A 27,608-nucleotide genomic window follows, 5' to 3' on the forward strand; every position below is an offset into this window, starting at 1 on the left:
TCTAAGTCTATTCTAAATGTGCAGCTGCTCTGGGATTTCTTCTTCTTCCTTTTTTGCATATGCACAGCGTGCATTTTATGTTTTTTTAACTTTAGTTTAATCATAACCCTTACCAGTTGCAGTTTGGAATTTTTTATGCTGACCCTAACGCTCCCCGTCTTCAGTCAGGAGAAGATTTGAAAAAGCTGAAAAGGTTGCAGGCTGGACCTTTCGAGTTTGAGAGATAACAAAGTCCACAGGAATTTCCTGGCAAAAGTTGGAAAGTTGAAAAGTCAAGCTCAGAGTCACAGTCACCCGCTGCTCCTTCATTTAGAGTCCAACACTTCTATTCATTCACACTGTGTGAGAGGGAAAATGTGTTAATTACTTTCCTCTGTAGGAGGCCATGTGAATTTAACACTACCCCGTCGTTTCGTTTCTATTTAGGTCTATAGATTTCTCTCCGTTCTGTGTTCATGAGGACGCAAAAGCCTTTATGGTGAAATGCAGAAAAGTCAATGGAAATAAAATAGCTAAGTTTTAGGACTGATTTATGACGCATGGTCCAAACCGTTGGTGAAAGGGACTAACTTTCAAAATCTAAATTTCACACAATTTATATATATATATATATATATATATATATATTAAAAAAAACTGAGGAGAAATAAGGTCAGATAAACCTTTATTAGTCCCACACTTAGTCCCACACTTCATGGTGTTATAGCTGAGCATTTCAGACTCTGTAATTCCTAATATAGTTGCAGTTGTAGAGTTATTATGAATGACCAGTGTGAGTGTATTTACTCGTTGTACCATGAGGAAGTTACACTGACAGCAGCGTTGTTTGATGTAAACAGGGCTGCGAAAGACAATAGCAGCGCAGTGGATGAATGATATAAGGCTGCGATGGGAAGGATGGGGTGGGGGCGTGGGGATGTTGGAGTACTACTCACCGTTCACCACTAGTCTTTGTTCAATGTTCTGAATAATACATCAGAAGTACATTAGTTTGATTCATATTGCTGTTGGCTCAGCTGTAAGCTCGCTCTTGGCTCCGGCCTCACTTTATCACATTTTTTACATTTTATCTGGGTTGAGTAAATCCGGGTGCTTTGCCAGTGTCAACAGTGCATTTGATCAATTCATGGACAAAACACGCTGGACTTTAAAGAACATCATCCTGCAGGCCATTTCTGCCTGCTGATGGAATCAGGTCACTTGTTAACAATGGACCTTTCACACTCATCCATCTCCCTCCACCCTCTCTCTTTTTTCTCCCTGCTCTCTCCCTAGTAACCGACTAACCCCCAGCAACCACGACCGGATACAGAGGCTGAGGCAAGAGTTTCAGCAGGCCCAGAATGTCCCGGACGACCCAGATGATCGCAGGAGGACGTACAGCTTCGAGCAGCCCTGGGTGAGTGTCTAAAATCACTGGGGCCTGTAACTAAAATCCGCTGCTGGGCCGAGAAGACGGCTAAACTGTAAGACTGTCCAGAAACGACCGCTATCTACCAGGCCGAGACTCAAGTGCTAGCCTGAGGAGAATGCTAACAGTGTTTGCACCTGTGGCTAATGGTGCTTACCGTCACTAACCCCACTACTAGCAGCCATGAACAAGACTGATGGTCCTCTACACTTGAGGATTACCATTAACCTCCATTAGCCTTCATGGCTAATTGTGCTAATGCTAACACCGTCTGCATGCGGGAGTCTTCACACCTCCTGACACAACCATCACTAACCCCACCCACCTGTCACGACCTGCTGTACTGATCCATCGTCTTCATTTTCTGTGTGTCAGTCATCCACATGGACCCGCCCACCACCTCATGGATTTGGGTCATTTCCAATTTGTTTCTCTGTATAGGGGGTCACCTGTTTTTTGACGTGTGCCTTCTTACAGTTTCAAGTGAGAGCTATGTGCTTTTTAACGGACATTGCTTTAAATCAAAGTTGCATTAGCTGAGGAGAAAGATAACGAGTGCATTCTGAAGCAACAAGGGGTAATTATAAGCGAACAAAATCTGAATGCCTTCAAAGTTTTCTGAGCTGATGCAATCACTTGTCATATTTTTAGTATTTATTTTAGTCCTTCTTGCTTCCTGGCACTGCACCTCAAGTGTACTTGGTTTTACATGAACTCTAGTAGAAAACTCTGGTTAAATGAACAGCCAGCCGTATCAGATTTTAAACCTTATACATCATTTTTATTCCTTTTTTTGTAATTGGTAGAGTGTGTGTTATAAATGAAATGTCTTCACATACTTGCGCTGAGTGCGGGACAACACACATTTTTTGTTTTAACACACAGTCCCTCCCAACTTATTCTAATATATATAACACAATACATATAATTTTAAATAGTGTGTTATGGTGGTAGGTAGCACAAATGTGGGTTGTCCCATACCAGACAGTGTGTTGTCCATAAGGAATAACATTGAGCGCCCTTGTTAGCGTTTTCCCTCTACAAGGTGTTTTCGCACAAATGTTTTTGTATATTTCTGTATGAACTTTTTTTGTTTTTTAATTGTTGGTGTATAAACTAGAAATTCCCACTGTAACTTTGCTCAGTCTTTTGATGTGCAATGGGAAAATTTTACCCTTGTGACTTATAATTGAAATGAATTGATAAAGTGAGAGCTCATGAACCATATCCTCTGTGTTCTGGCTCTTTCTTTTCTAACTAATAAGCCCAACAAATGTGTGCAGCAGTGTTTTGCATTTGGCAGTATTAACCAGTGTCCTGCGTGTAAATGGGGTAGATGGACTGGTGCACATTCCAACCAGCTTTGTACAGGAAAAGCAGCAGCGTGTGGGAAAGAAGAGCGTAGGTCATCTCTCCTTTTGTCTGAAAAGCTACTGAGCGTGCTCTCGTTTAAAGAGCCGTTGCAGCATTTTTTCTTATATTAGTTGCAATGTACTTTCTATTGCCATCGAAATCATGGAAAGTAGTGTTAGTTACCCATAAAAATTAGATATTCCATCAGCTACAATGTTTTGTTCTTTTTTTTTTTTTATCCGATAAATTGGTGCATGAAAAAAATCTTTGTGTCAAGTGTATTATTATTAAAGCTTAATTAGTCTGGAAATAAACCTGACAAGCACAGATTTCTCCCAGCAATCCTTTTCAGTTCCACAGCCTGTTAAATCCCTTTTACTTTGTCAGACTGTAGCCCACACTCAGGGTTTCTATAGTAATTGCATGTTATTAGACTCATGCTCTGGCCATACTTGTGGGCCATATGGAAAACAGGAGAATGTTTCTTTGAAATTCAATTACCTCTGCCGTGCATTTATTACGTTTTCTTGCTTCATCCGAGTGATGTGCTGCAAACCTCAAGGAGCCACCGTCCTTTTTGTTAATTCACCTACATCTGCCCCACTTAGTCTTTGCCAGAACAGTGAGATGGTGCCATTTGCTACTGCTCTTTTTTTCTTTTTTTATAGTAGAAAATTGTAATGCTGCATGATGCAAATGAAAATAGAGTTGCCTTTGTTCACCATATGTAGATTTATAGGGGCAGCAGTGGTTTTCGGTGCTGGAATAACTAATAGAGTAGATTTATTGAATTAATGGACAAAAACTTGGCTCAGTGTTTTAACATTTTCAAGCAAACTTGCCAAATATAAATCTTGAGAATCTGGCTTTTAACCATTGCAAATTTCAAATTTGTGCCGTACTATCCACCCCCTAAAAAAGAAGACTATACTTTTGGTTATTTCATGAAACAATCTACAAATTAATGCAAAATAGAGAGATTAGTTGGTGTTCGAATGATCATGAGTTCCAGTTATCTCTCTTCTTTAAACTGGGAGTTATTGACCACAGTGTCACACCATACTGATACGACTGATATCTGCAGCTGTCTTTCTCATCCACCCAATTATACATTTTCTAAATATGGATGACTAAATAAATAAACAGTTATTTCTTAGCCATCCATATGTAGCCACATGCGTTGGGTCAATATATCCGTTCTTTGTGATGGGCCCCCTCTCCTCCTTTTTCTCCATAGTTTGGGGAGCAGGAGAGGATTGTGGGTAGAACGGTCTAATTCCATCAACGATGACTGATGCTCACCCTCTCGGCAGCACCGCGCCGAGCTTTATTGCACTCATTTATACCACTACGGGAACTGAGGAGTTCATTCAGTTGATGTTGGGGGTTTAGAAATGGTACGATATTGCCTTTTGTATTTTACTGTAACATTTTAATGCTGCTATTATCTGGCCTCCTTCGGGGTATTTTCCACTCCCCTCTGCAATCACTGTGTTTAGGAATGAGAAAACATTCCCAAGAATATTCAGCACTCCCTGAAGGGATTTTTCTTTTTTCTCAAGTGGGGGGAAAAATGTTAAGCCTGAACTTCTCCTATGAGCATTTTAAATTCACATGTGGAATACGGGCTTTATAGGCACTCACTCCTCCTTTATTGTCAGCCGAACCACAATCCAGCGCCACTCGGTGCCAGAGATGATTGCCCCGGCTTCATTTGGTATAAAGGCGAGCCTCGTTAGCACTCTTAATCGTTTTATGGCCTTCCCACCAACTGATGTCCACACTGCTCCCACCAGGCTCTCAATACGTTGCACAGCCATAAAAGTAATTAGATTGGCTTTGTGTTGCAACTAATCTGCACACAGTTATTGCACCCACACAGCTAATTGCAGGAAGAGGGGTTGTGGTACAAGTGTGGGCTGAACCTCGAGGTGAAACTTGCATTCTTGTGTGTATGCCTTTGTGAGGTCCAGTATGATCTGCACTGCCCTTGCATATTTTAACAATGTTTGGGTTATGGTTACGATCAGGTTAGGGATATGAATTAGGCTTGTAGTTGCAATAAAGGGGATTAAGGTTAAAAGCTAATTATACTCCAAATGAAGCGTTTATCAGATTGTGAATGGCTAAAAAGGTACAACCTTTCCAACTTCTGAATTAGTGGAGGAAATATCTGCTAATCAGGTGTGTGCACTTTCCTAGGCAAATTAGCATTGACCAACACGCAAAAATATGCAAGATTTGAGCTTCTATCACAAGTTTGCAACTGCTACGTCTCTTTTGGTGAGTGCTTTTAAGGAGACGGTGTATCATAATGTGTGCCATTATCCCTGTTTGAACTGCAGCAGCCTAGGACATATATCTCTCCAAGAAAAAATGGAGAGGAATTGCAAGGCCATAATGTCAGGGTTATTTCTTCCCCCTGCCTGTAAGTATCGCTACTAGGGAACAGATATTGATACTTGTCTTTGTAGGCATGCCGGGGCAACGAATAATATGAAGGCATTTGTTTCAATATAGTCAACCTATTTGGGCTAAGAAATTCTCACAGTTGAGCAGTAAAAATGTGTACGTGCATATCTGAATCACGCCGTTGTATGCAGTCATGAACTATTTGCTACCACAAAATTGAAATTTATCTCAGCTGTCTGTGTCTGAGTGCACATACCTACCACAGCCCGATAACAGGAACGCAGGAGGTGTTCGTGTATGGGGAGGACTGTCACGATGTCAGGTGTTGTCTTTTTCATTAACACCCACTAACATCCATCACATCTCATTGTGTAACCCTTCTGAGTCTCCAGCATGGCTCCCCCCTCCTCTCTCACATCACCTTCCCTCCCTGTCTGTCTGTGTGACTCACCTTCATTTTGACCTGAGAAGAGACGAGCTCAGGGTGTGTCTGCCCCACTAACTGCTGGTAAGTGTCTGCGGTTTGGGCTTGGGCGGGCGGAGGGGTGCGACGGGGAGATTTTGTGAGGGTATCTTGTGTCAGGGATGGCTGCTAGTTTTATTGGGCTACTGTGAGGAAACTCGAACTCCAAGTTGTGGTGATTTTCATGCTTTGAATTTGTACCGAGGGATCGTGTGTTCTTTTCTCTATTTTAAGTCAAGATGTCCGTGCAAATATAACTCGGTGGCAGTTTAGTTTTCAGAACAAAACGCCATTTTCATAAAAATATGTATTGATGTGTGCTATTATACAGGCAATGTGGTGTTTTCACCACACTAATTTATGAGAGGCCTATCAAGAAAACTAAAAAAAATCTTTCGTTGTTTCTTTAAGGATTTTGCATATTAACAGCATGAAATTCACCACAATTTTGTAGCCTAGCCACAGCTGTATATACATGTGCCATATATGTGTATTTGATGTGTATAGTTTGAGTTTCCAGTGATTATCAGTTCACATAAAAAACAAAATTCTTCTACTCACTTTACATGTTGGCATGTTAGAGTCTTTCTTGCATTCCTTGAGGCTCTTCAGCCCCATAAATATTTAACGGGACACAAAAAAGTCATCAGTATTTATTTAACACTGGGAGCGTAAAACTCTCACAAGTCCCAGAGTCATATTAGCTTTTATGAGTACAAGCAGTGCTCTGATCAACACATCGTTACTGACAATTTTGCTTTGTTGCAAGGACATTTCCAGCAGCACTTATGCTCATGTTAGAGCCACAAAGGGTGATACAGAAGGTGGTGAGACATTTTAGCTCTTATTTATATTTCAAAACACTTTGATACAGGTTGATTGTGTCAATAACTAATCTGAGAAGAAACAGTTCTGTTACTTATGACACATTTGCAGTTAGACAGTGTCCTGCACTGTGATCAGCAGAATATCTCTGAATTCTGTAAGTTTGTTTGTTTTTTTACCAAATTTTAAAATCTGTGGATTATGTAATTATAGTACATAAACAAAATGTCTTTATTAGTTACAATATGGTGCAAAAGTCTCAAGCCACCACTCATTTCTTTATATTTTGCTAGCAAATGGGCAGCAGTCAGTAATTAAATGAAATGTGTACAATCACAAATTGAAATGTAGTATTGAAGGCAAACATAGAGTTGGTACAATTGTAGCAAGCTTGAAAGTCGATATTTGGCATGATATCCTAATTTCTTTGAATAGTCTTCAGGAATAGTTTTCCAGGCTTCTTGGAGGACCTGCGAAGCTTTTTCTTGGATGTTGGCTGCCTTTGGTTCTTTTCTCAGTCGAGATGATCCGCACAGCTTCAGTTATGGGAAGGCCAATCCATGACTGGTGTTTGGCGTCAGTGACATGCTGAATCAGAGACTTTCTAGATCAGGGGTGGGGGGACTCCAGATCTACAGGTTTTAGATGTATCCTTGAGCCAACACAGCTGATTTAAATGGCTAAATTATCTCCTCAGCATGTCTTGAAGTTCTCCTGAGGCCTGGTAATGAACTAATCATTTGATTCAGGTGTGCTGACCCAGGGTGGCATCTAAAACCTGCAGGACACCGGCCCTCGAGGCTTGGAGTTTCCAACCCCTCTTCTAGATGGTACTGCATGGTGGATCAAAATCGCCAACACTACTGGCTGAAATGCAGCTCCAAACTGTGACGGAGGCTCCAGTGTATTTTACACTCAGACACTGTTCAGCCTCTCCTGACCTCCTCCATAAGATTGTCAGTCCAGTTCTTGTATAATTTGGCATACCTCAGCCTTTCTCCCCATTTTCCTTCCTTAAGAATGGCTTCTTGACAGCCACCCTTCCACTGAGACTATTTCTGATGAGGCTTCAGTGAACAGTAGATGGATGAAGGGCCAGGATGCATTTATCAGGTCCTGTGTCAGGTCTTTGCTGGATCTCTCCCCCGCCCCATTTTCTTAAAGACGTGACTTTCAGATACTGCTCATCTACTCTAGGTAGTGTTTTAGACTTACTCCTTCTTCTTTTGTCCTCTACTTATCAGTTTCCTCAATTATTTTCAAGAACACACTCCACACAGTGAAATAGTGTCATCTTTAGCAGTTTTTTACACATTCAGCTAAAGAATTTAATCGGCTTTGCTAAATTGTCTGTTATGTGTAGACAAAACACCGGCCCGTCCCTCGAGTTGGGTGCCTTTTTAAGGTGCTTGAATGATTGATAAGTATTGAGTGACTTCAGATACAAGGACTGGATTGAAAATGAGGAAAAAAGCAGCCAAAGTCCAGAGAAAGACTTTGAAAGACCTTCAGAAAGCCGGAAGAACCATTGGCTCAAGACCACAAAGATTACAAGAACGTGTGGCCCCTTGGGAGCAAAATATAAAGAAATGAGGGCTGGTTCAAGACATGTTTTGCACTGAGATCAGCATAATATTTTTGATTTCTATGCAATATTTTTAACCCAATGGACATTTTCTGTGATTTTCATTAGTTAGTATCTTCTGTGGATTGGCATCAAAGTGTAGCAGCTAGACAACTAAAGGATGTCTCTGATTATATGCGCGGTGATTGTGTTCTGAGCTCTAACTGAGCTGCCGCTCTCATGTTTTCAGTCAAACACCAGCAGCAACGGTCCAGGCGGGTACAGCCAGCCAGGCCGTCACTCGGTGTCGGTCGAGGTGCAGATGCAAAGACAGAGGCAGGAGGAGAGAGACTCGTTCACCCAGGCGCAGCGACAGTACAGCTCCCTGCCACGGTAAGACTGACAGATGTAGAACTTGACACGATTGTGTTTGATGTTTATTTCTGTTCAACGATCGATATGTACCAAGAGATTTTCGTGCGTCTGTCTAATATGAAAAGTGTCCTGGAGTTTGCGACTGTTTGATCTGTAATCCGGTGTAATGGATCTCGAGCAGTGACGCATGTGTGGTTTTACGTGTGCGCGTTCGTGTACGCGCCTGTCTGATTACGTCTGATTCATCGTAATGGCCCAGTGACAGTAGTGAAGGCAGATTAAATTTATATATACATATATAAACCATCTGAGTAAGAAAAAGGGTCGTAGCTGGTCAGCTTCAGACCACAAAGCTGCACACACACACTCTGTGTCAGGATGGACAGATCATATTACCCTCTTCCAAAGATATGACATGATTGCTTTCCTCTCCCTTAATGTAATTCCCTTTGATCTGCATGAGATGCGCGACTCTTGTTCCAGGAAGTGTGCTGGGGTGTGGGGGGTTTTTTCCTCTATTCTTTTTTTTTTTTCTCTAAATTTGAGAAGTTTTGGTTTTGTCTTTAATGCTTTTGGTGTGAGTTAAGGGTTGAGTTTGGTGAAATGTTTAGCTCCAGGGTGGACATTTCCAGCATCCCTGAACAGATTACATATATTTACATATTTGTATCATATGTACAGTAAGAATGAGCCCCTCTAAAAACGCTAAAGCGCTTGGAAAGTCAGGAAATGATCGTTTCTCTTCCTCAGTATTGTGTTTTTAAAAAAGAAAAAAAAACTATGTTAAGTGATAATGACACCTCGTAATGAGATTATAATCATAGATTTGATGTTCATTTAAAATCATAGCAGTACCCTATTATGGATATTTTTTAAATTCTTCACTTTAAGCATGAAAAGTCCAGAAGGAAAACATTGTTCACAGCTACTGTCGCCTTTCCCGAAGCCATCTGTGTAATTTCTCCTTCAAACTCATTTTAAGGCCAACTATGTTTAAGCAGACACATCCTGGTGCGTGTCGCCTCGCACTTACCATACATATACAACATTTAATACATTATCTTCTCTTACTTCACCGTAGTACTCTAATCCACTGTTATCAACATAAATCCCTTCCTTGATAAATATTGCAGGCAGCTTTGCTGAAAGATTAATGAACTACCGTCGCGCTCCAGCGGTCAGAGGCAACATCCTGTGGCCGCATACCCTCACTTTTACACTAATTCCATTAATAAACTGCTCTGTTTGGATAAACACGGCTGCAGTTTCTCCAGAACACTAAGTATTGTTTGACTGAGAAGCATAACATCCTTTGGAGTCAGAGGCTTTACATTTTCCATTTGGAAGATCACGGCTCTGATGAGCGTCAAGTGGATGAGCATAGCTTTTTATTTATTTTTTAATAACAGTATCATTCCATAAAAACAGCGTTTATTCTCGGCAAAGGCCAGATCTCTTCTGGATGAGACCCTTTCCTAAACAAGGAGGCATGAATGAAAATAAACAGCCACCACTGGAAATAATGATGGGCAATGGGATCTTTATCACAGATCAGCACCGTTGATCTGTGAGCCAAAGTAATGCCATTTTGCAACGCCAAAGGCTGGCTGCAACAGCTGGCATGTGGTTTTACTTGTGCTTGCATGCGTGGGTGTCGCAACCACATGTCATGACACCCCTGCCCCATCTCCCCTTTCCTCTGTCAGTCTCACTCTGTCACCTTTTGCCGCTCTCTTTCTTCATGCTCCACTGTGTGCATGAGTGGAATACAGAACGGTATACATCTTTCTGTATTTACCACACATGTACACGCTCCCTCTTGGCACAGCAAAGACTGAGGCGGTGATCTGGTTTGCATTTCTCAGCAGGGAGGCAGACCGGCTTTGGCCTCTTTGTCAACAATATGAAATGAAATCAGATCCCGGGGACGCCTGTCTCTGAAAATTGGAAGCGCTCAGGCGTGTGCAAGAATAAACCTGGGCTATATACTCCTATCTTGCCGATCGAGGAGCGTATCCATTCCCAATCGCATTCAATCCCCGTTGAATAAAAACAAAAGGTCTTTTTTGTTCTCATTAAGGATTTTTTCCCCTCCTCTTCCTACTGAAATCCAAACACAGGAATAATACGATTTCTTCACAGCTGGCTGATAAACCTGCTAATTATGCATGGCTCACAGTCAAATGCCCATTGATGTTTTTGTGTGTCGCCGTCTTCTATGTCTCTTGCTCCCGTTTTGCCCTCGGGATAAACGGGTGGAGCTGTTAGAATACTCATGCATATCGTATAGGCTCACAAACACACACAAAGACAAGGCTGCCACAAAGAGGCTAGCCAAGCAGAAATGAGAGGTGATGTCACACATCTGGACCCCCCCACCCCCCTCTGTCTGTCTATCTTTCTTGTAAAGGCCAGGGCAGTCCCCCAGAATCACGACAACCAACTGCGCCTTTAAGACTGTTGTGTCAGGTGTTGCATATCAGCCCGTATGAATCCATAGGGGACAAGATGGTCATTTTTCTAGCTGCAAAAGGTCTGCTATTTGTGTCTGTCAGATCCAATGCTCTGCTATTACTGTCTGTCAGATCCAATGGCTGTTTCAGTCCGTCTCAACGTGGGCTCATTGTGCTAGAAGGAGACTCTGACATGGTTAGGTATCCCTGTATGTTGTCGCTGTGGGTTGATAGTTGCCCAGAGGCAGTTTGTGAGGCTCTAATGGTGCCTCATTTTCATTGAATATGATGTTTTGGCTCCTGTGCTACTGACGTTTTTGTTTTTTTTTCTCAACAACAGAAAAAATAACCAAACACTAGTGCTTTGCCTGGAGGTAACAGGTTCGGTTGTTAATAAACCCAAAATTAGTTTTTGTGAGAGAATATTTGTTCATTTTACCTCAAATACATAGTCAAATTATTCAATTTCAGGTGTGTCAGTAATTATTACATCAGTTTAAAAAATAAATAATCTGTTCCATCATGTCAGTTCAGTCAAGTTAATTTACTGGTTGTAATACAACCATGTCAGTTGATGGTTGGAAGGGCACCGACGGAAGTAAAATGTGGCAAAGCCCCTTCTTGATTTTTAAAGAAACCCATCCAGGATCCACACTAAAATATTCCTTTGCTTATGTAAGCGGACAGACAAATGGCCCAAAACAGATAAATCCACCTTAAATCTCACCTTAATAAGAGTTTTCTGTGCTGATCTCCATGGCAACATTACAGCTTATCTTTGCATCGCCTATGTGAAGGTAAAATCTTTCTCTAAATTCTGTCAGTTGAAAACCTCGTGACGAGGGATGGGTATTGATAAGATTTTCACGATTCCGATTCCATTTTCGATTCTGTTTAACGATTCGATTCTTTATCGATTCTTTTTAAAAAAGGAGAACACTAAGGTCGATTAGCTTAGAACTTTGTTTTATATCTTCTCTTTGAACAAGATAGAAATTTAGGAGTAACATGGCCTTACAAACCCAACAGTGAGATCTTAAGAGGTCCACAGCCTTCAATGGGGTGTCACAGGGTCCCCGGGAAAAAAATTGTAAATGTAAAATAATAAAATAAATATTCTTCTGTAGCAATAACAAAGTATAACATCAATTATTCAGTAGCAATTACACAAGAATATCCAGTAATGTCCCTGCCTACAATTAAACACATTCACTTACCGAAAATCGGGGGCATCTGCTGCGGCAAATGGGTGCAAGCCTTTGACCACAAACTTAGTCACTGCTCGGAGACATTCGTCTATCCTGGCCTGAAAGGAGACGCTACCGGTAGACTGCAGCGAGAATCTGAGCCAGCCAGACTCTGTCTGTCTCTCTCATCATGGTCACCTAAATGCACAGTAATGGTTTTGTAATAAGGCAGATCGCGCTAACATAATATGCACTGTTAGTTGATTATTTACCTGCCGCATTAACGGGAGAGGACGTGCAAACGTTACCGCTGCTGCTGGGTTGAGATTCACGAGTCCGGAGCGGAATTAAAAACACGACATTCATTTTAGGTCATTGCGTGTTTTGTGAGCTTTTGCATATTCGTAGTGTTTCCTCCCTTAAATGAAATATCTACTTTGCAAGTATTGCAAGTTGCTCTGTTGTCATCCGTTCTCGTAAAGTATAACCAAACTTTTGAGCGTTTGAGCCGCCATGTTTCCTGCCAGGTAAATGACGCTCCGCGACGTGGTGACGTCATTCGGGGCAACTGGAATCGATAAGGGAATCGTTTGCAAAAATGGCAAACGATTCCAAGGAATTGAAACAGTGGGAACCGGTTCTCAACAAGAACCAGTTTTCGATACCCATCCCTACCCGTGGCATAATTTCGAGTCATTGTACAAAAAATATCTCACCTAACGCTCGTAGATTTTTCCAGAGCTTTAAACGTCGCTTTTTAGTCCCTCTGAAGAAGAACCAGAGAGGAAAAGCTTAAAAAAAAGCTGACTTTGACATAAGACTGGTGATATTTTACACTCAGCTTCAAAAGTGCTTCCCTTTCTATGTTATCAAACCTACACTATGAATTGCAGCATTTGCTACAACTGATGAAGTCAGTTTATAGGCAAATATATTCAGAAAATAACCACATGTGGCATGATCCCTAAAAACAGATTGTGCATATGAATATCTTGACTCTATAGACAAGAAAGCTTTGACTGAAGAGGAGAGGAGGCTTTGTGTACTTGCAGGTAAACGGTTCTTGAACAAAATAGTGCACGTGCCAAAAATGAAATCTCTATCAAAACTGTCAGCTATCATCCTAGGACAATGTAACAGGAAGTCACAGCCAGGATATCCAAAGGCAAGGACTGGAAACTGATAGGTTTCCAGATTGCTGATGGTGTGATTAACTAAATACGGAGTGAAAATGAGGTGATAAAAACAACCTAGAGTTAATTATTTATGAATATGTCAAAAGCGGTTTCACATTTACCCTTGCTGTATTTTTCTTTCTACTTCAGGCAACCCAGGAAGAACCCTAGCACCATCTCCCAAGACTCTTGGGATAAGGCATACCCACCTGGTGAAGGGTTCCAGACTGCTAAGGACAACCCCAGGTACTCCAGCTACCAGGGCTCCAGGAACGGCTATCCAGGTGGAGGCGGTGTCAATGCCAGAGTCCTTCTGGAGGCCCAGGAGCTCTTGAGGCAGGAGCAGAGACGCAGAGAGCAAGAAGCCAAAGGGAAATTAATGCAGGAAAGTGCTGGCAACAGCAGCTATGAGGGGTACACGGCACATCTGAAAGACCCCGCCTCTCCTAAAGGGCCGTACCGACACGACGTGCCACCTTCGCCTTCACAGTTAGCGAGGCTTAATAGATTGGGTTCTGAGAAAGGAAGACTTTTTTATTCTTGAAGAGCATCATTGGACTGGTTGATGAAGAGCCAAACGAAACGATTAGAGCCAAGGGGATTGTTTTGAAGAAAGAAAAATAGACACTATGAATCTTGACAGGGGACAACCTAGAGGTCTTATAGTTTAGCAGTTAGCTTATAGGTAAACAGTTGTGAAGTGTACTCGGTATGTGGGTGTTTGTGTTCAGTCCTCCGCTGTGAGGATGACCTATACTAGTCAGTCATTCACCCTCCTACAAACAGTGCCTTCTCTGCATTCACGGACACGAAGCTTGTTCGCAGTCGTCCAGGACTCTGATTCATCGAGATCTGGCATCGTCGTGTACTGACAATCAAATGGGCAGACAGGCAAGTGAGTGGGCGCTTTTTTGAGCCCACGGGGAGGCGCAAGTTTCTGTGTGGGTTTTGTATGTGGGCATGTGACAAGGTACATGTTTCACTATCAAGAATGTGTCCCGCGGATGACTCTGCCCACCTGTCACGTTCAGCCCCGACAGATGCTGCCGGTGTTTATCAGCATTCTGTTTTCTCTACTTTTAGTCTTCTCTCCACAGCAACACAACTCGCACAGTACTCCACAGGGAGCACAGAAAACAAGGCAAAGTGTGTGAAAGAAAGCGGGGCGCATTGTGTGTGTTATTAATAAAAAAGACCCCCTCATAAATGATTCATATTTTGTGTTATCTCCATGGAGGAGGCTCAGGCAGAGAGGGTAGACAGCTCTGATCCTCTGCCTGGCTGCTCTGCTTGGCTCTGGGCTTGACTTGCCGGCCCGCCCGCCTGTCTGTCTGGAGCCCTCATCCTCTCTGCGTTGTTCTCGTCTTCTCTCTGTTCATTACGCTCCTATTTTCTTTTTCTACCTCAACACCCCTACCTTTATCCTCTGCTCCCCTGCTCTCCCTTCTTTGCACATCTCACACCTTCGCTTCCCCTTACTCTTCCTCCTGCTACACGGTGCCACCCTCCTCCTCCTCGTCTCCCGAGTCAGGCTCTGCACTGAATTTTTCATCACAAGCCACCTGCTGCCTGCCAGAGCCAAAGAACGCTGCCACTGGAGGCATCGACAGAGGGCCTGGCTTCTGACATAAAGAGTGGAATAAAAGCCAAAAAAAAAAGACACAGAATAAAGATGGGAAGAGAGACAACGAGCCTCCGAGTGTGAGATTAGCTGGAGCTTTTTCCCAGTTTTAACAAAAGGCAAAACTGTCCTTGGGAGTTAATTGCTTTCAATTGCTATAATTGCTTTTTGTATTTTTTTTTTTTGCAGTTGTTAGCATTTAGTCGGCCCCATTCTCCATAATAATTTAAAAAGAGGGAACAGGTAAACAGGCTCTCATACTTTAAAAAAAGCATCAGTCAATAGATAATCTGAATGCCAAAAGTTTTTACAGGGCAGAACAAAATAACAACAGCTTATTTACTGGCTCACATTTTGCAGTGTCTAGCTCTGAGTTTGCTTTTGCTGCCATAAGTCGATGAAATAGGACTTTTCTCTTGACAATAGCAGAACGAAAGAAGCCGTTCTTTCCAAACAAACGTTTCGAACATTTTTAACTCCCTTTTAACCCTCCTGAAATGTTTCCCTTAATATGGCAGTTGGGCTTAGTGGGTTATGCTAACTTTGTGTTTACCACCTCTTTCTCTGTGCAGCTGGTACAAATATGGAATCTTTCCACAGGCTCACAAGTAAACAAACAGGCTTTCATTAATCATTACGCAAGGTGAGAGGGTCATCTGGCCGTTCGCCCTGCATGGAGTTCCCATGGAAGTGGCTTTTCCGAGCAGCAGGGGTTTTGTGTGACACAGGTGAAGATTCCACAGCAATCTTCAGGCTGGAATAATGCTAACGCACACTAGTCACAATAGCGCTTCAGTTTATTTTGCTTGCTGTCGAACTGTCTATTGTTAGCCAACTATTTACATTTGATTTATTCAAATGTCTTCCTCCCCTTTTCTACCAATGGCTCCGCTTAAAATTGAAGGAAGATTGTTATGAAAATGAAAAGGTTGCACACAGATTTACGTCAGACCTCCTGGCAAACCCACTGATTCTGTTCAAACTGAACTGGTTTCATAGGTTTTTGCTGTGACAGCCTTGAGAAGGACTTTTTTCTCTATTATTTTGTTGTTGTTGTTGTTGTTGTTCTCCATTTTATGAGGAAACAGAACTTAAAAAAACAAACCAGAACAAATTAAACAAGAAATATCTGCAAGACTAGATAAAATTTCCATTCTGGCCCAACTCTGCAGCTGCTGATTGAAAACTTTTCGTGAGGCACTAATCACTGAAGCCAGCTGTTGTAGGTGTACTGGGAAAAAACGCTTGGGCATCGATGACACATATTTAAAATAAATAAATAAATACTGCCACCAGCCCACTATTATAATTGCTGCCGTAGGTGGCAACCTCTTACTCTGTGCTCGTCTTTCTTTGACAGCGATAATGTTTGTGACGTGATTGTGTCTGCCTCCGAGCTAACAAATGAAACGGGGCAGAGGTCAAATTTTAAACAAAAGGGAAATACAGAAAAAGCTACAGAGAACAAACGGGCAGTGCATAATCACCCTTCACTCCCACACCATCTCCATATGCAGAGGGAAGCTGCATGATAAACATGATCGCCTGCTGGTTAATGAAGACCCTTGCTGGGATAGATGCAGGCTTGGTAAGGGTAATGAATGAGATGAAGTAAAATTGAACCTGTAGTGGCATCGTTCCAGGTTTAAACTTAGCAATATTGTTCAGCGCACATACTTATGTGTGCATGGGTGCAATGATAGAAACAGATTTTTGGGGAGGGGGGCCGTCTTCCCAGTTTGAAGGTTTTTAAACCCACCTGAGAATGAAGCCGATGAAAAACGTACCAAAAAAATGACACAAGCTGTGCAGATGAGAGTAGAAGCATTCTCCATTGCGCACATTATTTTAGCGAAGTGTTTGGTTCCTGCTGTGAACACAAATTGCAGACCAGCATATTTAGAAGGATACAGTGGATTTAGCTGCTCAGCTGTACCTGTTATATCAATAAGTGCCTGAGATAATATCACAAAATGTTACACAAAGAAGGTTATGATGTGATTTTTTTTTTTCTGTCAGTGACACTGCAGCACACAAATTGCAGTGGATTTTGTGTTTTGTTTTTTTTAATCCATCTTAAGGGTACACTTTCCTGAACGTTTCTCTTTTAATATTTGTAAGAGCCAACACTTGCGGACAGTTATCATTGTATTTGTACTCTGTTTGATATGCCTTCAAACATACTGCAGCAGGATGTGTTTTAAAGTATCTCAAAACAAATGGAAGTTATTAGATGCTGATGTGCAATTGTTGTGTTTGTTGTTGTTGGGTTTTTTTTTCAGAAAACTTTTACATGATCTATTAAGAAATGTATGCAGCCACTTCTTCCTGTACATATCAAATTTAGAATAAAACAGAAGGCTGTTCCATCCTGTTTCCAACCTCGCCTTGCCTCTGTCTCGCTCCCCCTCCCCAGCTTTTCTTCCCAGCCCCGACTCTGAACCCTGATCAGACGTGTCGCCAATTAACCACGAGGGACTCTGCAGTCAGATGTCAAACCTGTCAGGGCTGCTTGCTGATGTCTTTTTCAGAAAGACAAACTGAGAGAGTTTGATGGATAAAGAGGAGATAACATGATGAAATCATTAATTCCCGTGGGGGGAAATGGTGTAGCAGTTGATGTACAAACATAACTGAAACAAACATTTGGCTAGTGGGTAACGGCGCTGTCTCCCCCCGTGTAACCGACCTGGTGAATACAATGAGATAATCTCCCAAAACACCACCGTGTTTCCTGTTATTAAGTCCAACCTTATTCCCACTGTGACTCACAGGGGACCTGTTGAGCAGCTCCCTGCTACTGTTTTTGTTCTTCAGGCCAAAGGTGACATCCTAACTAAATACAATTAATGCTGCTTAAGACAACAGCCTGCATGTGTTAAGAGAAACTAAGATATAGGTACACAGGAAAAAGAGCTGGAAGCAGTTTGATCCCTCTACCTCATCCTGCGCTTTTAACATTCACAGCAGTCGTTCTTTTTACTGGGTTAATAGCATGACATTAAGAAGGAATTATACATGTCATGTGTAACAATGCCACGATCACAGTGAGACAACAGAAGGGATTTTGTGTGCTTATTTCTGCTTTGAAATTTTGAGTCACAGACTGTCGATGATAACCTTCAGACCACATCCTTTAAGGTTCACTGAGGAAGCTCGCATGAATACCCGGCCATTCACGCTTGCATTTATGAGGGCATTTGGCACTGACAAGTGTGGATTTACAAGAACACAGGATGCCGTTTCAGCTGTCTCATTCCACATTGGTATTCAAATACAGCTGAAATATGGAACATGCACAGCCCTCCCAGGGTTTACTGCAGTGCACTGAGACCCAGTCAGAACTAACAGGTGCTTTCAGGCTTCAGCTCATACCTTGTAGGCTGGATACTTAGGCTCATATACTGTTGTTGGATATTGTGGTTTCCTTTATCCAGGGATGGAATTTGGTTCAAAACCATAAATGTTTTAAAAAAAGGCATTGTGTACATCCCATTGGGAATAGGGAAGAAGGTCATATCATTGGGAAACACATGTAATTTAATGCAAATGTTGGAAAATTCCAGTGTTGCAGTAGACTAAAAGTAGACTAGCTCGATAAAGTAGAATATGACACAAAAAAACATCTCCATAAAGTAAAATTTCTCTAAAAAAAAATGGTTCAATAGAATAAAATGAAAAAATAAAGTTGCTTAAGTAAAAAACTTACATAAACATAAGAAGATGAACAATAAAAATGTCTCTAGAAAGTAAAAAAGCTCAGAAAAATTAATACGGTACTAGCAAAACCAGGGATTTATTCTAAACTGTTTCGCTGACCCTTAAAAATGCATCCCTTTAGAGCCCTGGGGACCAAAAATGGTCCCGCCCCAAAAGTGCAATAAAAAGATTATATATTCATATTTTTTTCCACTTTAAATTGGTCAGTCTTTTAAAACTACTTCTCCCTGAAATATTCATATAAAGTTTTAATTATATTTTCATTGTTTTAACCCTTTAAATCCCAATTTTATTACATGAGCGCCCTGTTTTTTTAGCCCCAAAAAACAAAAAACTAAATATTTTCCAAAAAAAACATTTGAAGTAATATTTGTTTGTTATTATAATTAGGCCTTTAGATGGAGCAAAGATTGGCACCAACAGTCATTTCGATCGCCTTTTATTTTTTTTGCAGGAGCGCATTTCATAAAATGCACACACTATCGGTCCTAATCGACCACGCCCAAAAAAGTGCTATAAAAAATTTATATATTAATATTTTATTCCACTTTAAATTAGCCAATCTTTTAGACCTACTTCTCCTTGAAATATTCATGTCAAGTTTTAATTACATTTCGCGGATTTTAACCCTTTATATCCCGGTTTCGTCACATGAGCGCACTGCTTTTTTGCCCCAAAAAACATAAAACTTGAATATTTTCCAAAAAAAACATTTGAGGTAATATTCAATTGTTATTATAATTAGGCCTTTAGATGGACTAAAGATTGGCACCAAAAGTCATTTCGATCGCCTTTTATTTATTTTTTTCAGGACCAGAAAATGGTCTCCAGGCGGCAAATGCTCCTCCTCTAGGCCGAAATAAGTGCATGTTGCCGGGGTAAGTCGCGACGATCACCGGGGCACGATCACCGGGGACTGCTTTTTCCAGCCCACACGTCCGATACCACGTGACAACAAATACGTCATTTCCTGTTGACTAAAAAAAAAAAGCACCCTCTAACGGTCCTAGGGACCGAAAAATGGTCCCGCCCGATCAGCGGGCGAAGCCGCTGCTGCACGCCGGAAATGAGGCTTCGTTTCCCGCAGGTCTATCCAAGCAGCCCGCTGTTTTCCAGCAGGGATCAAATGTGGAGCAAGGGCGCCACCCGGTGGACAAATAAAAAAATTACAACTCTAAGGCTCATAGACCAAAACGAGACGGAGACATGAGTAATCACCAAGACATTAACGGTAATAATTCTGCAGTGAAAAATAGCGTTTATAATGGAAGTCAATGGGCCAAAAATGGTCCCCAGGGCTCTAAGAGGATGTGTATTGTTAGCTTAGCCACTGAAGCTAATTTAAGGAAGTCAGACTTGAATTTTGAAATGAAATTATGCCAAACTTTTTTTTAGAGAATTTGGCTATATTCCATTCAACACAGTGCAAATGGCTTGTAACTGAAAAACTAAAATGTACAAAAATGGTCCCAGGGCCAAAGAAGGGTTAAGTTCACTTTCACATTCATATTTTAGCCACTTGTGCTTATCCGGGTGATCGGGGGGCCGTCCCAGCTACCATAGGGCAGGAGTCAAACCGGGCTGCATGCTGCCCAATAGTGGGGGTTTTTTCAGAGTACGTATTACTTGTTGACTTGTTTGAAGCCTTTAGATCTCCATGCATTTAGTTTAACTCAGTGACTTGCAACTATGGCCCAATATTTCTTCCCACACAGCTGCAATCCTCAGAATGGGGCAACACATTATAACATAAACAGCATGCTATCAGTGACCAAATGTTGTTTTTCTTGGGCATAATAATAATAATAATCAATGAAACAATCAGTCCTTAATGTGTTTTGGCCAAATGTCGAGAATGTCCATGGACGAGTTCCAGTAATTAAGGAGTTATTTCTCTTGGCTGTGCAAAACAGAACTACACTCTCTGTTTGCCATTAATAATTCCAGTACGTGCGGCTCTACCACCTTGCTGAAAGGCTCTCCAAAAATCCTTTTTGGGAAGAAAAGCTCTGATCTCTTCCCAACAACCCCCCCCCCCCGTCTTAAAGGTGATCGTCTTCGTGTAACCTTCATCTGCTTCAGTTCTCAGCCAAAAGCTGCATAATGAGTTCCAAAAACATCTCTGAAATATGGAAATGGCACTTCTCCACTGCAAGAATTAACCTCAATTAAATCATATCTCTATTAACCATAAACATCAGGCTAATGTGTTTCACATAAAAGCTTTCATCACTGTATTCTACTCATAACAGTTTGCCAGATTTTTAAAAAATGCCAGTGGAAAATTTTAAATAGTCCAAACGAGTGCTGGCACTACTTTGCATTTACAAATATTTAACACAAAAATGGCTACATGCACACATATCTTTAAGAATCCTGCTTGCGTGGAACCTACAGTTGGCTGATAGTCTGTAAATGAATACAAATTTGCATTCAGAGAATCTCAGAGAAATTGGAAAACTAAATTTAGTTTATAATGCATGATGAAGTGAGGGACTATACAGTAAATGTATTTCCTGTACATATATGAACATTTGCCAAGCAAGTTTCCACATTGCTGATAAAGCCTCTTAATGCCGTCTCAATCTATACGTACTTCACAGCATTCCAGAGCTTTAAATCCAGTATCTGTGCAGACATCTGTACACTGATGCACGTGCTTCACATCAGCCAGCAATAGTTGGCTTTCCACAGTTGAACGACTAATAGCAACAGAGTAAGCTCATCCAGCTGAGACCATGTCTGAGTCTACAGTGTTCAAACACCGGAAGCATCCAAAAAAAAGAGGAAGGAAACTCCGATCTCACTTCCCAATAGAGACAAAAACTCTGCACTACAGGTCTAAAGTTTAAGAAAAAAAAAGTTGCTGGTTAATTATTCTAGTTGCTTATTCTGTTTTTAATTGAAGTAATAATTGGTTTTCAAAATGTAATCGCAAGTCTGTTTATAAAAAGGGATTCTTTCATTTTTACCTTTTTCCCCTCATTCACTGTGTCTGCTTATCAATCATGCAATTAATTTGTTTTCTGCTGTTTATGTTTTCCATTTTCTGATTGTCTTACGTTAATTAGATTAAGTTTATGTATTGGTTGGTCAGGGCAATCAGAAACTGATTGTTTTGCTAGATGTTTTTTTCTTGAGTTTTTTCATGAATTATATAAATGCAAATGTAATTAATCTGTTCATAATTGTTTTGTTTTTCTTTTTTACTTCTGGGAATATTAACAAATTAATTGTTTAAATTGATGTAATAGTGAAAAGACTTTGGGTTCTACAGTTTGCGCGTGCAGCGCCTTTTGGGAGCAAATAAACTGCACCCTTAGTTATTTCTCATTTTCCTTTAGCAGCATTACAACATTTTGATGCACTCCGCATCAACCCCGGAGCATTGTCACGGATCATTTTAACCACCACCCTTTCTGTCAACACCGAGCCAAAACAAGAAGCTGCTAAACCTTTTGTTTTACAGCCATCCGTGCACCGTGATGCCATTAACAAAGCCTATCATTTTGTTTAATGTCATACTCACCTTGTGTAGGGGGCAGCCAAGCCATTTAGCTCCTGGGAGGTCGGGTAAAGGCCTATTCAGAGGTGACACCTGTTTTTGCTCTTTTTTCCCCCCCTCCTTCCGCCATAATGTTTAGGAAGGATCGCTCGTAGATGATGCCATCCTTCTGGAATTTGGGCAGGAAGCTGGAGAAGTCGCAAAAGAAGGGCAAGACATGAGAGCGTAAATCAAGATGGGGGACAGAGGAAACTAACTGAGGAAGTTCTCCAGATTTAACATCCTCTCCATTTGTCAGACATCTGGAAGCAGGGTGTGAAGTTTTGACCCTCATAAAACTAAACGGACGCAATAACTCCAGCATCGTTGACATGTAACAAATATTATAAATGAGTAACAAATGTTAGTGTTTACTACTGTAAATCTGCAGAATTTGTTCATTTGAGGAAAAGAAAGGCTTTAAAAAATTGAATGTATTTGTCATTGTCCTGAGATGAGATGTTTATCACATAAAGTGCAAGTCTCTCTCAAAAGGTTGACTCTGTTCATCTGGACGTAACGTTTTCGTCACTCATCCAAGTGACTTCTTCAGTCTCAGCTGACTGCAGGTTTCCCCAACCTTATAAACAGTACATTTGCATAATGATGCAAATGTACTGTTGATGCATAGTTTCAACAATGGGCTGGGAGATCAGTTCCTTGATCATTAATATGCAAATACTCATGACCACTGATCAACAACCATTAATCAGCAACCACTGATCAATAGCCATTTACAGAGAGTTGGGGAATGGCTGCAATCACAGCATTGTAAGATGGTGGAAAATGTACCCTCAGGCCCCCTCCTTGATTCAGAGGTGGTCTTTCCCTTTTAACGTAAATGGCCTCCTTGACTCCGCACTCAAACCAGCGTTCCTCCCTGTCCAGGATGTTTACATCCTCATCACTGAAAGAGTGTCCACTGGCCTGTAGGTGTAAATAGACTGCAGAGTCCTGGCCTGACAGAAGAGCTATCTCGTCAGGCCAGGACAATAGTTGTTGATCAATGGTCATGGGAATTTGTATATTAATAATAATCAAGGAATTGACCTCCCAGCCCATTGTTCATTCAGTGGTGCTGGTTTCAGTCATTATGCAAATGTACTGTTTATAAGGTCGGGGAAACCTGCAGTCAGCTGAGAGTGAAGAAGTCACTTGGATGAGTGACGAAACGTTTCTCCTACTGAAAACGTTACGTCCGGATGAACAGAGTCAACCTTGTGGGATTTACTTACCTGGATGATCAAGCATGCATCAAGACAAAGTGCAAGACTGTTTTAATTGTTATTAGTTGTTGTTATTCCATTGGTAACTTCCATAATTTTCCCTCAACCTTTTATCCGTGGTGTATAAATTGCATTTTAAAAAGATCCTTCCATCCATTTTCTTTGATTTATCCAAATTAGCGGTGCGGGGCTGCCGAAGTCTGTCCCAGCTGTCAAAAGGGGAAAGGCGGGATAAACCCTGGACAAGTTACAAGTCTAATGCAAGGCTAACACAGAAAGACTAAGAACCATTCACACATGTGACTGATCTTAGTTCTTGTTATTTTGCTTGTACTTTTCCCTCATGCTTTTATAAATGCATTTTAAAAAATGTTCTTGTCGTTTGGCTAGTTTCAGCTGTTTTCTAACTCAAACATCAAGGTTCTCGTGAAACCTGTTTGTTGAGAAAAGAAAACCTTTATTTATTATTGGGAACTTCACTGGTGGAGATTTGAGAATTTGAAGAGAAACCAAACAAATATCACAGAAAACTTTGGATTTTCAAGTCCCAAATAATAAATACAAGTTAGTACCAACACAGAGAAAATGTAACAGGCCCAGAGGAAACATTGCAATGCTAATTAAGTCTGTAAATCAGCAAACACAGACATGGACCTCCATCAAGCATCACCAGCACAGATTGGGAAGAACTAGCAGCCTCAAATCCTACGAGCATGGACTCCGACAGGATTCTGTCCAACTTCCCGCTGTCAAATGCTCCATGAAATGGCTCTAACACACCCAGCTCTCTTCTGCTTTGCCCTGCTTAGCCATGAAACCCCCTTCCCGGATTTCATGCCTCTGTAGCTGGACATTGAGCTGTCTGATGCTGGCGGGTTCCCAAGTTTGCCTCCGAGAGGATGAGCGGCTCTTATCTCTGCAATATCCTGCAGAGACTCTGATCTGATAGGCATAGCCTGTATGTGAGTCACATAAATGTTAGGCTCTCAGTTCTAGCAAGGCCACAAAATACTAATAAGACTGCCAAGTATCACAAAACAACTATTAACTGTATATATATATATATAAGGAATCATAAATGGTCTCCAATGAAAAAAACTTTTTATCAAAAAATAATTAATCTTATTTTTTGTCAACAATTTTTGTTTGAGTCATTTTTTGAGAAAAAGCTGGTAAAATCTCCTTTTTTTCCCCCCCTTCACCTGGTAAATATCAGCCCATTCTTGTTTCCAGAGCATGAAATACTCATTTGGCATCACTGCTGTCACTAACCATGTGTTGCATATGGACCCCTTCGGCGTCGCGTTTTATTTGCGCCTGGGTTCAATTTTCAACATGCAAGATTAATAGTGCCTTAAGTGAACCAAAACCCACAAACTCTGACCAAACAAAGTATTTTTTTCTGCACCTAAACCAAAGCAGAGTATGAAAACAAGGTGCAAAACACAAAGTCCCCAATCAGCACACGCAGCCGCCGGCGTGCTTGGGGTCTGTGGTCATGTTCTTTGTTCCTCTTTAAAAGAGGCCCATATCCTGACATTTAATAACACCACAGCTGGGACTTCAAGACACAAAAGAATAGAAAACTTTTGCAATTGTCTTTTACTTTTAATTGATAATAATACACAATTGCTTTTTATTAGGTACATGGTTTATGTGTGTGTGTGTGTGTGTGTGTGTGTGTGTGTGTGTGTGTGTGTGTGTGTGTGTGTGTGGAGGATGTAGCCTGTTCACAATCAGTTAAGAATCACCGCCTGCTGAATCTTTAAAATGTGAAAGATGTTATCTGCTTTATTTTATTTTCAGTCCACAGGTGGATCAGGTGAGTATTTACTATTTAAAAGAAAGTCGTGTTTGTTTCCTTGAAGCAAATTTAACAGTGTGATTTGTGATTACATCGAGCATAAGAGGCCTGCTTTCCATTTTCTTGCACTAACATTAACTAAGCTCATGTGGCCCGTGTGAACAATTCGAAGGCTTGCTCAATGATTCCTGAGTGCAGATGGATAGATAATGATGTTGTTGGTTCAGGCCTCGTGAAATGAATTACTTTGTGTTTTTGTAATTACGACACACGATTGATGATCGCCTGGATTTGATTTTATCTTGTTAATCACAGAGGACAAAAAAGTTGAGTTGTCATTTTTCTTCCTGGCATTTGTGCAAAGAAACTTATGAGACCTTAACGTTTCTCAGTACCTGGCAGAGATTTCCTTCCCCAGCTCACCTGTTACTTATTTGTCCTTTTGTGGGAAAATGCACTTTCACTTTGGTTCTGTCATTATTTCGCTCTCTGATTCCACCTCCATCTGATATTGGGCGTTAACCACGGTTCTATGCTTGACTGACAACTCGACTTTCACTTCTCTGCCCGTCTCCTATCTGCAAAGGCCTTTGACCTTGAATTTTTGCCACGGTGCTGCTCCATTGCCTTAAACTCTCCTGCTGTTTCCTGTCCTAATTTTCAGTTTGCTGTAAGGAGGTACAAAAATATTGCAAATGAAGGAAACGACCTCAGGGTTGGAGCCACAGTTTTATTAGAGAGAGGCAAGAGTACGATGAACCGTGGAACCAGATGTTGTGTGATCGCAGGGTTGAGGAGATGAGTGGAGGGGAAAGTACCGCCACCTGTGGAGGGAGGTGCTGCTGTTGGTGACCATCTGGTGAAAGTGCCGAAAGACCAAAATCAACGAGTTGCTCTTCAAAATTCTCTCACTTCAAACTGCTACTTTTCAGACCCTATCAGTTAGAAAAGGGATGGAAACTGAAAACCAGTTCCAACCAGAAGTGATACTAAACTGTCCACTGTTGGAATGATGTTATTGTTGTCATGCTTCTAGTGGCCTAATACAAACCTTTCTATTTACCCTGTATTGACAGCATGTTCACGTTTCCCTCAGGAATCAATAAGTAAATCGATTAAAGAGTCAAATCTGTAAGAAGAATTAATAAAAGCATTTGGTTACCAATAAAATCTTACAAGTATACCCCTAATGAAGACATTATTATGTTGTTAAATGGGCTTAATATTTTTCATTATTCTTGCAGATCCCATCTCTAGTTAAAAACAAACAAAGAACAACTCTTTTTCGCTACATCCCCTTTTTTGAACATATGTTAAAAAACAAAGCCTCCAGTAAATATTGGTATGTGTTGACAGGATGTGGGAGTTTAATTTTAGAGAGCATAGAAATGTTTCTAAAAAGGTACCTGCGTGTTCACTGGTCCATGTTCAGCGCTTTCGCTTTGCACACATCTTATTATTTCCTCTCTTCCTCCCACCTGCTGATCTGAGTTGCTGATAAAAGAAGACTGCCTGATGATTCATCATTTTTCCCCCCACCCCTCCAACCTGCTTCTGTTCATCCCAGCTTTTTATTTCCAGGGAAGGAGCGACAAGACGGGGAATGCCTTTATCCTTTTTTTTTTAAGTTTAATGTCAGAAGCCGCAGTGTGGCACTCACTGTCAGCGAGCCTCCTCTTACAGGTTCATATTCCTCCTCCTTTGCTGCAATAGACTTGTGTGTCAACTCCAAGCAGAGTGTGATTAATTCCGAGCCACCGGACAAGGTGTCGTCCTCTCTCTTCGTCCCATCGCTCATCTGATACTAGTAGATGTTAATCACTTCTCCCTGTGACCCTGCAGATGGTCCACTCTGGTTAAAGACACACAAACCCCATCAGAACACGGGCAACTGGTTCTGCTTCCTTTGTCTTATTGATAATGGGACGTGTAGATGTGGCGGGTTGATGAGAAGTGAGTCCTGTGATGGTGCCAGTAAGGATGAAGATTAATGGCTCCACCAGGCCTCTGTCTCCTGTTTAATAATGCTTATTTATCACTGTCACCACACACCGATGGCGTGCACCGGGCAAACCGTACACAACAATAAGCTAAATGTGCGCATAATTCCAAGCTCACATGCCTCTCAAAAGATTGAGAGGTTCTTTTTTTCCCACTTCATGTTCACCACCAACACTTTAGGCAGGAGTGTTGGAGGAACCCAGCATGCAGAGTCACCGACTGCGTGTGCTTATGAAAGTCTCTCCTCTCGCTGCATTGATCCAGGTTTGTGTAGTTTTGCATACAATTGCGCAAAACACTGCAATCACAGGGGCTTGTGGAGCACGTGTAAACATCTTTTATGTGATTTGAAAATGCTGCACAACAACATGCCTCACAGACGAGATGAAAGGAGGCGAGAAATGAAGAGAAAGAAGTGAAAGAGGAAAAATAAGGGACCTCTGGCCTTCTACTGCTGCGCGAATGAAAGCCATT

The 27,608-nt window shown here is 41.3% G+C and overlaps 1 protein-coding gene and 1 long non-coding RNA gene across 9 annotated transcripts in view; one reads left to right on the forward strand and one right to left on the reverse strand.

Moving 5' to 3' along the window:
- The window catches only part of pard3ab (par-3 family cell polarity regulator alpha, b), a 285,627-nt gene extending 268,407 nt beyond the window's left edge, over window positions 1–17,220 (forward strand). For all 7 annotated transcript variants that reach the window (XM_085439578.1, XM_085439579.1, XM_085439583.1 and 4 more), the window contains 3 exons: window positions 1,276–1,399; window positions 8,279–8,421; window positions 13,369–17,220. In XM_085439578.1, the coding sequence (XP_085295704.1) occupies window positions 1,276–1,399; window positions 8,279–8,421; window positions 13,369–13,762 (661 nt within the window). In that variant the 3' untranslated portion in view covers window positions 13,763–17,220. The remainder of the gene's footprint in view (window positions 1–1,275; window positions 1,400–8,278; window positions 8,422–13,368) is intronic.
- Window positions 17,221–25,857: 8,637 nt separating this feature from the next.
- LOC146687174 (uncharacterized) overlaps window positions 25,858–27,608 on the reverse strand; it is a 30,197-nt gene continuing 28,446 nt past the window's right edge. The window contains exons 2-4 of one of the 2 annotated variants that reach the window (XR_014916496.1): window positions 26,540–26,985; window positions 26,185–26,262; window positions 25,858–25,989 (exon numbers count right to left, since the gene is read on the reverse strand). This is a non-coding gene — a long non-coding RNA (uncharacterized LOC146687174). The other variant, XR_014916497.1, reaches the window with a different exon arrangement.

This window comes from Copadichromis virginalis, linkage group LG18, assembly GCF_057382275.1.
Source record: "Copadichromis virginalis isolate Kocher_CV1m ecotype Utaka linkage group LG18, C_Virginalis_male_GT1.1, whole genome shotgun sequence".
NCBI classification, from domain to species: domain Eukaryota; kingdom Metazoa; phylum Chordata; class Actinopteri; order Cichliformes; family Cichlidae; genus Copadichromis; species Copadichromis virginalis.